Source organism: Schistocerca americana, chromosome 6, assembly GCF_021461395.2.
Source record: "Schistocerca americana isolate TAMUIC-IGC-003095 chromosome 6, iqSchAmer2.1, whole genome shotgun sequence".
Classification (NCBI taxonomy): Eukaryota; Metazoa; Arthropoda; class Insecta; order Orthoptera; family Acrididae; genus Schistocerca; species Schistocerca americana.
Genome location: NC_060124.1, coordinates 364,420,630 through 364,433,572, shown reverse-complemented (window position 1 = coordinate 364,433,572; position 12,943 = coordinate 364,420,630). Strand labels below are relative to the sequence as shown.

Below are 12,943 nucleotides of genomic sequence, written 5' to 3'. Positions count from 1 at the left end.
TGTTTTGACTGAAGTTGAAGTGGTATCTCTGAGGGAGAAGTAACATGATTCTATCAACTCAGAACCTGAGGTACTTGTTTCCAGCATATTTTCATCTTCTTGTGACTCCACTCTTTTCTCTCTATCCTCTGTATCAGTGGTGATCAATTCACAATACCTTTCCGAGGAAGTACAGTTTGGCAATTTGAATGACAGACAGGTGTGCTTGTATTTTTGCCACCAACTTGGGCTTGCTGGACATGTTCTTCAAAGGATGCAGTCCAGGTCATTCTCATTTTGTGGAATCTGATGCAACACTTCTTCAAGCAGAAAGGCGCAATATCAAGTTTGCAGAATTCACACCTATTTTCAACAGTTCAGGAAATACTGACTTCTCCATCATTCCTCTGTTGGATTTCTTTCATTCATCCAACATGCATTGTCAAGCCATCTTTAAGGGGTGAAAGAATGCCATGTCATGAGGCTGGCAAAGGTGGGTTGTATTTGAAGGCAGGAGGACAAATCTTGATGACATTTATCAAGAGATGACTGGATAAGTTATTCCTGATCATAATCTTGGGTCCTTGCAATTTCTTGGCACAAGACAACAAAATTTTTGTGAACCATGATTCAAACATGTTTAGATCGAACCACCCATTCATATTCCTGTTGTAACCAGCCCCATCAATGCCTTTTGCAGTCCAAGCATCATACTGGTGCTTACTTTTGTCAACAGTTAATGGGGGTAACAATATTCCTCCTCTTTTGACAAGTACCTTCACCTGTCCTAGATCGTCAGAAAAATTTGTTTCATCGTAGTCAAATATCTTAGTCATGAACTCTATCCAATGTTTCCTTAAGAGTATCATAGTATTTCATTACGATCTCCTTCGAAGCAGCTGCTCTAACTCTTCTCATGTTCTCTCAGATTCTCATCGTCAGTTTGGAGATTCTTCTCAGAAATGCATGAACCTACTAAAATTCTGGCCAAGTCTCTTTAAATCTCTTTTCCATTTCCCCTGAGTGGTTAAGGTAACCCTGTACAATGTTACATATACCCATGCTTCTCGTTGGAAAATCCCCACTTGGCACATATCAACAAACACACAGCAAGTGTTTTCTCCTCTTCTCTGCTTAAAGCTGTTGGTACGCCCACCTTGTGTCCATACTTATTCCATAACTTATCGTTAAGGGTTGTGTATTGTACAGCAAAATCGTCTGATGCTCATTTTCCTGATGCACAGCCTTGACTGCATTTTCCAGGAAAATGGAGTTGTATCTGCACATTCTGCTGGACTCAAGCTTCTTGACCTATGTCCTCACCATGATTGTTATTATCCCATAACAAGGCAACTTTCCATATAAAAGCCCTCTGTCTTCACAGAAGTAGTACTTACAAATTTATATAAATGTTCATAGGATACCTAACTAACTAAGGAATAGTTAACAATGTTAACTTACTCTATTTGTACAGCCTGCAAAGCTCTTCAACTAAAGTTTTCACTGTCAACATTTTTTACATGCAATAGACTGTTTCTCACAATATTTACTGGCCGACTGTAGGTGGAAACAGCAAATTCTTGGCATTCAGCGAAGTAAACAATAATGTTATCTTTGATTATACATTGCGTGCCAGCTCCATTATTGTTGCTGTTTTGCAGGAGAGCTCAACTTTCAAGCTACAGGCCAAATAATCATTATTGTCCTGCTATATTGGTATTGCCCTATTCTATGACACCTCAGTTGACCAACGAAAGAAGGAAGTACAAAAATGTTCAGGGAAATTCAGGGATCTAGGAATATAAATCAATTACGAATGAAATAATTAGGAAGTTTGATGAAGCTGAGGTAAATGGCTGCATGGAAAATCTGAAGAAATCAAACGAGAGATGAGTAATATAGAAAATTCAAAACAACTTTCGGTGGAAGTATAAGCAAGGGTAGTAAAATTAAGAATGAAATGGGAATTCCACTGCTGAATGCTGAGGAGGGAGGAAAGGCCTCTACAGGGGAAAGGACATGTCAGATGATGTTACAGAAAAAGAAACAGAAGTCGGCAGGGATTACAGAAGGGATCTAACACTAGAATCAGAATTTAAAAGAGCTTTCGAAGACTTAAGATCAAATAAGGCAGAGGGGATAGTAACATCCCACCAGAATTTCTAAAATCACTGGGGGAAAATGGCAACAAAACGACTATTCATACTGGTGTGTAGACTTATGAGACTGGCGATATACCATCAGACATTTGGAAAAACATCATCTGCGTAATTTGGAAGAGTGCAAGGTCTGACAAGTGTGAGAGTTATGGTACAATTAGTTTAACAGCTCATGCATCCAAGTTGCTGACAAAAATAATATACAGAAGAATGAAACGGAAAACTGAGGATATAGTGTGTGGCCATCAGTTTGGTTTTACGAAAGATAAAGGTACCAGACAGGTAGTTATGATATTGCGGTTGATAATGGAAGTAAGACATGTTCATAGATTCTGTTGACCTGGAAAAAGCATCTGAGAGTGTCAAATGGTGCAAGATGTTTGCAATTCTGGCAAAAATTGGGGTATGCTATAGGGAAAGACAGGTACTGTGCACTATGTACGAGAACCAAGAGGGAACAATAAGAATGGAAGACAGAGAATGAAGTGCTTGGATTAAAAAGGCTGTAAGACAGGGATGTAGTCTTTTGCCCCTGTTGTTCAATGTATACATCAAAGAAGAAATGACAGAAATAAATCACTGATGACATTGCTATCCCCAGTAAAAGTGAAGAAGAGTTACAGAATCTGTTGAACTAGATGAACAGCCTACTAAGTACAAAATATGGATTGAGAGTAATCAGGAAAAAGACAAAAGTGATGAGAAGTAACAGAAATGAGAATAGTGAGAAGATTTACATCAAAATTGGTGATCGTGAAATAGACAAAGTTATTTTGCTACCTTGGTACCAAAATACCCCATGATGGACAAAGAAAGGAAGACATAAAAGGCAGGCTAGCACAGGCAAAGAGGGCATTCCTGGCCAAGAGAAATCTATTACTATCACACATAAGCCTTAATATGAGGAAGAAATGTCTGAGAATGTGCATTTGGAGCAGAGCATTGTATGGTAGAGAAACATGAAGTGTGGGGAAACTGAAGAGGAAAGAATTGAACCATCTGGGATGTGGTGCTACAGAAGAATGTTGAAAATTAGGTGGATTGATAAGGTAAGGAATGAGGTGGTTCTCTGCAGAATTGGCAAAGAAAGGAATGTCTGGAAAACACTGACAAGAAGAAGGGACAGGATGACAGAAGGTGTTAAGACGTATGGGAATAACTAGCATGGTACTAGAGGAAGATGTAGATATCAAAAGATTTATAGGAAGACAAATTTGAATACATCCAGCAAACAACATACGCCGTAGGTTGTAAGTGCTGCACTGAGATGAAAAGGTTGGCACAGGAGAGGAATTCTTGGTGAGTCACATGAAACCATAACTTAAAAAAAAGCTCAAGTTCACATTTCAGAAATGCTGAAATATCTTTCTTTATATTTTCATCTGGTATATCTGATGTTGGATGTGAAGCGAAAACTAATTACCTGTTCAAATAAAATAAAATGTAACTATGACTGTGAATTCTATGATTTAGACATCAGGTCACAAGAGTCTTCAAAAAGTCAAAGTGACCTAATTTTCTATAACAGCCAGCCACTCTGCTTGTCACCTGTAGCACTCTTGGTCAGCAGGGTTGTGTATTTTAATTAATCACATTATCTGCAGTCCAGGCTTGTGCATAGCCAATCCATATTTGCTTGCTATAAAGCTATCAACAAGAGTGTACCTTATTGGTACCAAGAGCTGCAGAGTGTGAATGTCCAGATTGGAAATTGAGATCTACTCTGGTTGATTAACTTACCATGTTGACTACTCCACAAATAATGGAGAAATATCTACAGTCAAGGCCAGGCACACAGCTTTAGGTCATGGCTCTGCTCTGGCAGTCACTGGCCACCTAACATCAGGTTTACAGTTCCGCTGTGGCTGCTGACCACCACATGGCAGTCAACATATTAATCTTCATGAAGATTTAATTGAGTGGTCCCCTTGCCTTCAGGATCATATGCAATTATGTGATCAATACAGTGCACTGGTTGGGAAGGCGAATATTTAGTGCTTTCAGTGAGCATGTGCTCACACCCATTAAGTGTGGCAATAGGTAAGCTTAAAATCAAATGTGGGCTCCAGAAAACTCAGTTTCTTTCAAATTACGGATAGTGTCCTTCAGCCTCAACTCAGTATAGTTAAAAACAATGTGGACAGATAAAAAAGGATACACAGGTTTCACAATTGAAATCTTTCTGCTCTGTCATTCCTACAATCTTTCAATTGTCAGCTGCAATTGACAGCAGATGTTGCAAGTCTGGTTCACAAACAATAAACACTGAACAGGATTTTTTACTGCCAACATTATACTATTAGGGTCTACTTAGTGACACTTAAACCACTACCTTTAGGGACAATGTTCTCTTGTTCAGTGATTAGGGGGAGGACCATATAAGGTGACAATCTTGAAATCTCTATTAATGGAGCCATTCAAGGATTTTATGTACCCAAATAGGAACATACACATTCTCAGTGTACAAAAATATGCTTATTTTGTGTTATCTTCGCAGTAATGCCCGTTTTATATGCACTTTCAGGAGCGTCAGGTTATAAACATTGGAATACCACCTTCTGGACTCACAATGAAAGTGACTAAGGAACTATCTGGAGACTTCTGTTTTGCATTACAGCAGCTGCTGGGCAGCACAATTTCTTCTTCCTCTTCCTAATTATTCAAAGACAGTTCACTCTCAGTACCTGAAACACTGTGAGGTTCTTTGCAGTTGGCTGACTCTTGAACTTACACAAAGTAGCTTCCCTACCAGATTGTGGAGTAGTGTTCATTCTTCCACCAGGTAGTAGGCAGTCTTTGCAGTTCACCAGGTGGTAGGCTGTGTGACAGTCGGCCAGAAGATTGTGGAATAATTACATCAGCAGCATGGAGCAGTGTTAGTAATATGATCCATTCATCTCTAAGAGTGGGTCAAATGTTAACGAGTTCATTGTACAGTGTCCGTTCTGTCTTACTGAGCACACATTGTGGCAACTTCCTTTTGGGCATTGCTCTGGCAAGTGAACCCAGACTGCAAAGTTGTCATTTGTATGCAACTCGTCAACCTCTTTCTATTGAGCAGTGTGTGTAGGACTGGACAGCATATAAAGAATCAAGTAAATGACTCTGTCGTAGTGCTGAAGTGTGTGTTCTTCCCCCTATTTGATAGACATGTAATTGATAACAGTAAGATGCTCTCAACAGTTCAAGTTCTTGAGGAGATAGTTTGAATCCCATAGCACATTGTGAACATTAAAATCTACCAACAGGAGGGATGACTGGGAGAGAGGAACAATGGTATTTTGTGTTGAGGCTGAAAGTATGAAGCACAGGGCTGTCAGAAGCTTTAAAATGTCTCTTGGAGAGACATACACATTTGCCTTTCCTCGGCTAAAAGAGTAGTTCCCACTTGTGTGTCCTGAACCCATTGCTGTTGCACTCCAGTGTGGGAGCCATCTAAGGAACGAGGTTGCCCTCTGTCTTACCCCCATCATTCCTCGAAGCTGTGTAATTTGCAACAGTGGGGAGGGTTCCTTGAGAGAATTGCTGGTCCCCTACGACAGACACCGTTGTCTGAATAGTAATCATCTGATATGTTAGAAGGACCAATGTTGCTTGGTCTGATGATTCTGGACCAGATCTCTGGGGTCTGAGAATCTAGGTACCTTCTTTGGATTTTAGGGATGTTATTGTGACTTTTTATCTAGACCAGGTTTTTCTTTCTCTGTCACGTGATTTTCCTCAGCAATGTACTTCTGCCACTATTGTTTCTGATACATGTGAACTTGGTTTAGTCTATGAAACAGATATGAAGCTACATTAACTGGTGCAATCTGTTCAACTTTCTTCAGCTGTCATTGACTGGGCACCAGTGCCAGTCTGCTTCACTGTTGAAGCACATGTCTTTGTGAATGTAGGTGATTGGATAGCCTTAAATGCCTTTTCACATTGCAAAGGATGTGTTTGGTGATATGGTTTCCTGTATCTTTTCCTCATCTAAGAAGACCAGGCATTCTGTGGTCCATGCAGGATGTTGCTGCAAGCAACCCACATACACAGGAGGAGTTTTACAGTGAGTATTACTTTTGTAAGCAGCTCAACCACATCTGATATATGTTCCCTGCAAATTGATTCCCATGATGGTGTGCTCAAAATGGGGCACTGCACAGGGTTAGGTACATAATGCCCAACCTTCAGGTGGTTGAAACATACTGCAACATACTCTGGTAGCTCTGGATCATTAAACGACAGTATAAAGGCTACAGTCTTTTGTAGCTCACCGTTTACTCCATTCAAAATGTTTATGATTTCAGCCACACCTTCATTTCCCCATTCTTGTTTCAGTTCTTCATTGTCCAAGTACATTATATCCCTGCAGCTGACTATCCCTTTACAGTTTAGGATTATACATAACACTTTAATTATGTCATACTGTATGAGCAAATTAGCATCTAACAACTCCCTTAATTTGACAGTTCTTGCTGTTCAATGTAGGGGAGTATCATTTAGCAACTTCTTAATTGATTTTAGTGATCCTGGAAGTCCTTCTTATGCTTTATTCATGCAGAAATGCAACAGTTTTACAGATGTTCCTTCCTCTCTCTTAACAACAATAAATACATTGTTTACTACTGGACTGGTGACTTCTCTGGTGAACTAACCACACTACTTATTGGCAGTTTTCTGCTTCTTCTGCACCTACTATCCCTTTCTACCCTTGTCTTTCTTTCCCCCATTCACCCCCATCCCTCCTTCCACTGGGTCAATTCTGCATTTTATGTCTTTTAAATGTAGTCTTCTCTTACACTTTCACTTTCTCCACCTTTTCAGAGCTTCAGAGCTTCTACTTCCATTCACTGCTTAACATTCCTTTCTATCAAACTGCAACACAAGGAACATTCACTTTCCCCCTACGATGAAGGAACATTCCAAGGCCAGACAAGCTGCAAGAAATACTTAACCAACTTCTTGTAACGTGCTGCCTAAAATGTCTAAGGTTATATATAAAGCAAAACAGGAACATGCAGAAAAGTCTGGAGTTTCTCATATTTCATGGTCACTATGCACATGTTGACAAATTTAAAGGTTGTAATAACACATGAGACTCAATGTACAGAAATACTATAATCAGTATCACAAAATATGATTTGTATTTTTATACAAAAGTTCTTAAACAGGAACAATATGATTTGCCTTTAGTGTGTCTATTTCCAAGGTAACGAATTATGACAAATTTATCTGCATGCTGCAAGTATGACTGATTTGCTTTCTAACTCAAGACAAGCACTAATTTTTTACTAAATTTTGTACAAATCATTTAATTGCATTTACAGGTACATACATACACTTGAGCAAAGAAATAATGTTATTTTACACACCTGCACATCAGAGAGGACTACCTTAAAAGAGTTCTCACTTATGTATGAGAGTAATGTTGACTGCCTGTCATACAGAGTTAAAAGTATCAGACCACAGACTTTGCACTCAAAAATTGGATATTTTTTTATCTTCGGTCCCAAAAAATATTTTACAGATATATACAAGTACATGAACACAACAATTTTTGTATGTTAGTGAAACATCTGTGAAAAGTAATGAACCCAATAGGCCCACAGTATAAAGTAGTGGCATAACACAATATTTTAAATGCATTAGGATTCACTGAAAAAAAATATGGAATCATATGATAAATGTTGATTATCTGCATTGTGAAAGAATAGTCGTATTCTATATTTCCCCAGCTCTACATCACAGAGTAGTATCAACTCAGTTTCATTATTTCTCTTCTTTATTACATTTTAAAGTATTGATTCTGCATTAACTCTCATGACCTGCCATATGATTTCTAAATTTGATCTGTGGTGCATCTTGTTGAGATTCATAAATGCTCTACATAAATTTTTATATTAACAAGAACCAATCACAGAAAAACTGTATGGGTCAAATAATGTTTTGCGGAAGCTATGAAACACAGCAAATCAAGAGAAACAGACTGATTTGTTCAATGTTCCAATTTTTTTATGGCATACCAAATTTTTCCAACTGGCACTAATATTTCACACCATAAATTTTCGGAATTGTGTGCAGGATGAAACCATTCCTTTAAGTGAAACAAGATATGTCATGTCAGTTTTCTGCAAAGAACTATATGCCTTTGAACACGATCAGATTCTGAACAGTCTGGTTATTCTGATAACACACATTCAGTAAATCACCTTTGCAAGGCCATGGAAATGTCACTTCACTGGATTATTATCGAGAGTGGCAGAATAATTACAAGATATCATTTGCAAGTACAAAACTGGCATATAACACATATTAATCCCTAATGGAATTGTGGCACTTTTCACTTAAACCCATATGTTACCTCCTGACAATTCATTTTTTGCTGTTTTACATTTTGAGATTTATCACTTTTCTTATTAATACACACAAAATTTCAATATCTCCTGACATCTCAGAAGCTTGACACATAACAACATGCTTGACTCTCTTCAATGTTGAGCCAAAAAATAGTGAAGTTTCCTGAAGTGATGAATCTGCTGTGCTGTATTGAACAGTGCATTCCTGTGTTAACAGTGATCCAGGAGTGAGTATATCCAAGCAGAATGTTGCTGAATTTGTTTACAAACTGTTACCAGAGAAAGCTACAACATTACATTTGCTGTCATAGAAAATATACTACATAGTAGAGGTAATTTTTCTGAAACTTTCTTCTTTCACACACTGTCAAGAAATGGGTATTATAAATTTTATAACTCATTTCACAAACTGTCATCCAAAAAAACTGGCCTTCACAGTCTAATTTATGTGTGCCATCAAATTAATACTAGAAACATGCACTTAAGGAGTTATCATAAATAGATACTATTTCAATACTTAAAAATAAGTAGCAGCAATATGTCAAGTAAGGATAAACTGAAATTAATGTGACACTGGGAGCATAAGTAGAGGGAAAAAAAATCAGCTCTGCTGTGTAAAATACTTAGTTACAACTTTTTTGTCAGTTTCGGCTCATGAGAGGACATAAAATCTAGATAACAATGCATATGCATTACTGCATAAAAATAAATAGTGACAAATCATCTTACCTAGAATTTACATTCTAAAGTGCAGTTTGCTAGTTAATCATCACTAAAAATATGTATACAGGTCAGAAACTACTTAATCACACAAATATTTCTAATTAAACGATATTCACATAAAACAAAGCACAAACAGTTTACAAAAGGACAATCAAACAACAAAAATTACAAAATAGGTAACCTGCATACATTTCAGGACCACTCAACAGATTTTCCGAGGGACAACACGTGTTATGAAACCGAGAGAACTTATTAGTCAATTCTCAAACAATAATAAAATGCCACTTGGGCAGCATTTGGCTCTTTTTTGTACTTAGATCCCAACTATCTGTCAGAAACTCACAGTTGCAAAATGTGTGTTCTTTATTAAATGAGAGATCGGTGGGCATTTATGTATTCTAACTGATCCATGAACAGCCATGCACGACATGATTTACAGTAATCAATATAAGGGGATGACTAGATCACTCTTTATAGGTTTCTATACATGCGAAATGCCACTCAAGGGTGAGTGGAGAAAAATTGGTCATTTGATTTTTCAATGAAGTTCAAACTTAGCAATATTTAATTGTTAGTAATCCTTTGCCAATTATATGTTACTTCATATGGGATAGAAATTGTCATTTACTTGCATTAAAGATCCCTGATAGGACTTAGGAATACCATTATCAAAAAGGTTATGAAGAAGTGCAAATATCACTGAGAAACTGCTGTTTTGGGTCTGTGAAGATTTATTTCTGAACTACTTGTGATTATAGGTGGAGAAGAACATTATAGTTGGTGATGCTATAGACCTTTAACATACAAAGTACTTCAATAACTGTGCATCCGACATTTAGGTGAGTGTGTGAATGTGTGTGTGTGTGTGTGTGTGTGTGTGTGTGTGTGTGTGTGTGTGTGTAAGAGAGAGAGAGAGAGAGAGAGAGAGAGAGAGAGAGAGAAGCCAGGGAAGTCATTTACATGTGTCATGAAGGCAAAGTGATCTGTAATTTGTTTCCCTTTAGTTTATGTGAATTTTACCCACCACCTACAGTACAGAATTTTTATTTACTACCACTGGATGATTAAAATATGAGCCTGAATCATTACGACTTTTACAACCATGAGGAGCAACTTCAATTTAAATGTAAAAAGCAATATGCACATGGAACAAAAGGACAGCACCGAAAATAAATTACAAATGCCCATAAATGCTCATAGTATAAATGACAACATGTAGTGTAATTACAACCTACAACTGAAATGCACTGTAAAATTGCTTTCTATAAATAATGTCTACACAACTATAAACCCAAACATCAATCACAGGCATATATCACGAGCTAAAAATTAGCAAGCTGTGTTCCTATTAAGACTGAAAAAATGCTGTAGAAAGTAACACCCTGATATTCTTTTACAAATAAAGATAATACTTTTGATAAATAATATGGCAGAATATTTTCTACCCCATTCACCTTCCTAACAAATGCATGGGCACAGAGCACTCCACTGTTTAATTCTTGCAGTCAGCTTCAGAAGTTTTTATGAGCTGATGATTATGTCCATTGCCTACCTGCTCAATTCCAATATTACATTACAGGTTATTATTTCAGGTATTCCCAGCAGTGGAAAATGTGTATTACCAGAAATATATAATCTAATAAAATATGAAAACCTTTTTCTGCAAAGATGAGACCAAAATCCAGCTTGATTAAAAAAAAATACAACTGAAACTGAGGACAAAAATGCCATAACCAACAGCATGCAAAACAACTGCTGGAGTCAAGTGAAAAAATGTAAAGAGGTTATTCTTCTGTTAAAAGAAGCAATGAGTTCCTGAATCACAGAAATATCTCTCTGCTCCCTTTTTCCTCCATCAAATTAATTTCACGACTGACTCTTGTGCACAGTGTATCAGATTTGTATGTTTCATTGACTCTTTATTATACATTATTCAAATCTATATTGCAAACCCTGAGCCCGAAAACGAGATCTATAAGGATAAAATATTTTTCACAAAATGTGAGAGAACCAAATTTACTCTCTCTTTCCAGAAGTTTCTATCAATCAATCTTGTACACATAATTGAGATAGTAATGGAAATCTAGACAGTAATGTGCACACACAAAATAATCTTGGTCTTTCTGCACTTGCTCAGCCACCTCTTAATTACAATCCAGTAAATTAACAAACATTTATGTTTCCAAGTAAGCAATGGAGAATAACATGATCCTAGAAAAGGTAAAATTTTTTAGTTCAATTGACTTGTTTTACCATTTCATGCCTTTCTTTGGCTAGCAATGAATTCTTAAAAAAAAAATACTGGGCACCCAAGGCTACCTTATACAAAGATTCAAAAGCAGCAAGTGTTGCAAAGTCAGTGGGTTACTGATGTGCCATCTATCCTCCAGTGAGGCAGCAAAGAAAACTCTCCATGGTAAATATTCCAATTTGGCTTCACATAATTATAGCTGAGAACCTTAACTAAAACCAACAAAACAAAAAGGTAAATGAAGAATTAATGCAACTGTTTATTAATAACCTAACTGCAGTAAACTACTGATTCTGTTCATAAATAAGGAATGTACAAACTTTGATCTGTGGGTTTGTCACTGCGCCTACCACTTTGTCTTTACACTCTACGGTTCTCCTTAAAATGCAGATAAATAAGACTGCCGTATAAGTGGCTGTATCAATTAAGCTATCATCCAGTTTACATATTTTTTAGAATATATGCACTGGCAAGGCTGACACATGGTATTGTCACAGAATGCACTGCAATGAAATTACTTTTAGTGTATGTCTCATGGCACCAATAACTTTGGTCTTGGCTCATATCTTAATCATCCTCCTGCTGTCATTGTAATCCTATTTTCAAAACAGTGAATTGCTAATTGCTTCACTGTGAAAATCTTTTTAAGCAAGAATTTCCCCATTTTCATCTCGGTTTCAATATATTTAACACGTGTTGTCGGCTAATAGTCATTGACTGTGCTGCTTTATCTGGAAACAGTTGATCCTGAAGTGCCTGCACATCTGGCGAACCTATGGAGAGAAAAATGGTGCAAATGAAGAAGATGCAGATAATTCATCAAATATTTTAAAATAAGATGACTTTTTAAACAAATTCAGCTGTCATACGTTTCCAAGACAGAATTAGACCAGGTCAGAAACATCATGAACAGGAGGACACAGCACATTGCTAAACATGAGAATGAAAGAATATTCGGCAACAAAACTGACCCAAATTAATGCAATTCTCATATGACCAGAAGGAGGAGGAGGAGGAGGAGGAGGAGGAGGAGGAGGAGAATTAAGACAAAGAAGAAGCAAAATAAAACTGACTTATTAATGAAGGATTGGTGTCATGCAGTTTGTGACTCTTATTGAAAAACGTTACAATGACATAAACAGTACTACGGAAAAATCAACCCCTCCCCATACGGAGCACTTGCTCTTATGCTAGAGATGGGCACTCTGCTCCTGAACTGATTCAAAGAGTCAGAGCTTTCTAAAGAGTGGATAATGGATGATTCGAAGAAAGTAATTGGTAGTTCATCTGATTTCAAAATGCGTTTCTGGTGGTCGTAATGAGCAGAAAGAAAATTCTGCGCTAGGCTGCTGCAATGGCATCCCATGTTACATCCTTAAGGAAACATTTCCCAGGCTACAAAAAAATGTATTACAGACAAAGTGCACATGTGGATTTGCAAATCTTATTAGTACATGAAGCTTTTCTCATCTATGAAAACAAAAAATAAA

At 37.2% G+C, this 12,943-nt stretch overlaps 1 protein-coding gene across 1 annotated transcript in view; it reads right to left on the bottom strand.

Moving 5' to 3' along the window:
* Positions 1-7,246: 7,246 nt before the first annotated feature.
* LOC124619902 (ethanolaminephosphotransferase 1-like) overlaps positions 7,247-12,943 on the bottom strand; it is an 86,628-nt gene continuing 80,931 nt past the window's right edge. The window contains exon 8 of the mRNA XM_047146536.1: positions 7,247-12,226. Within this exon, the coding sequence (XP_047002492.1) occupies positions 12,164-12,226 (63 nt within the window). The 3' untranslated portion in view covers positions 7,247-12,163. The remainder of the gene's footprint in view (positions 12,227-12,943) is intronic.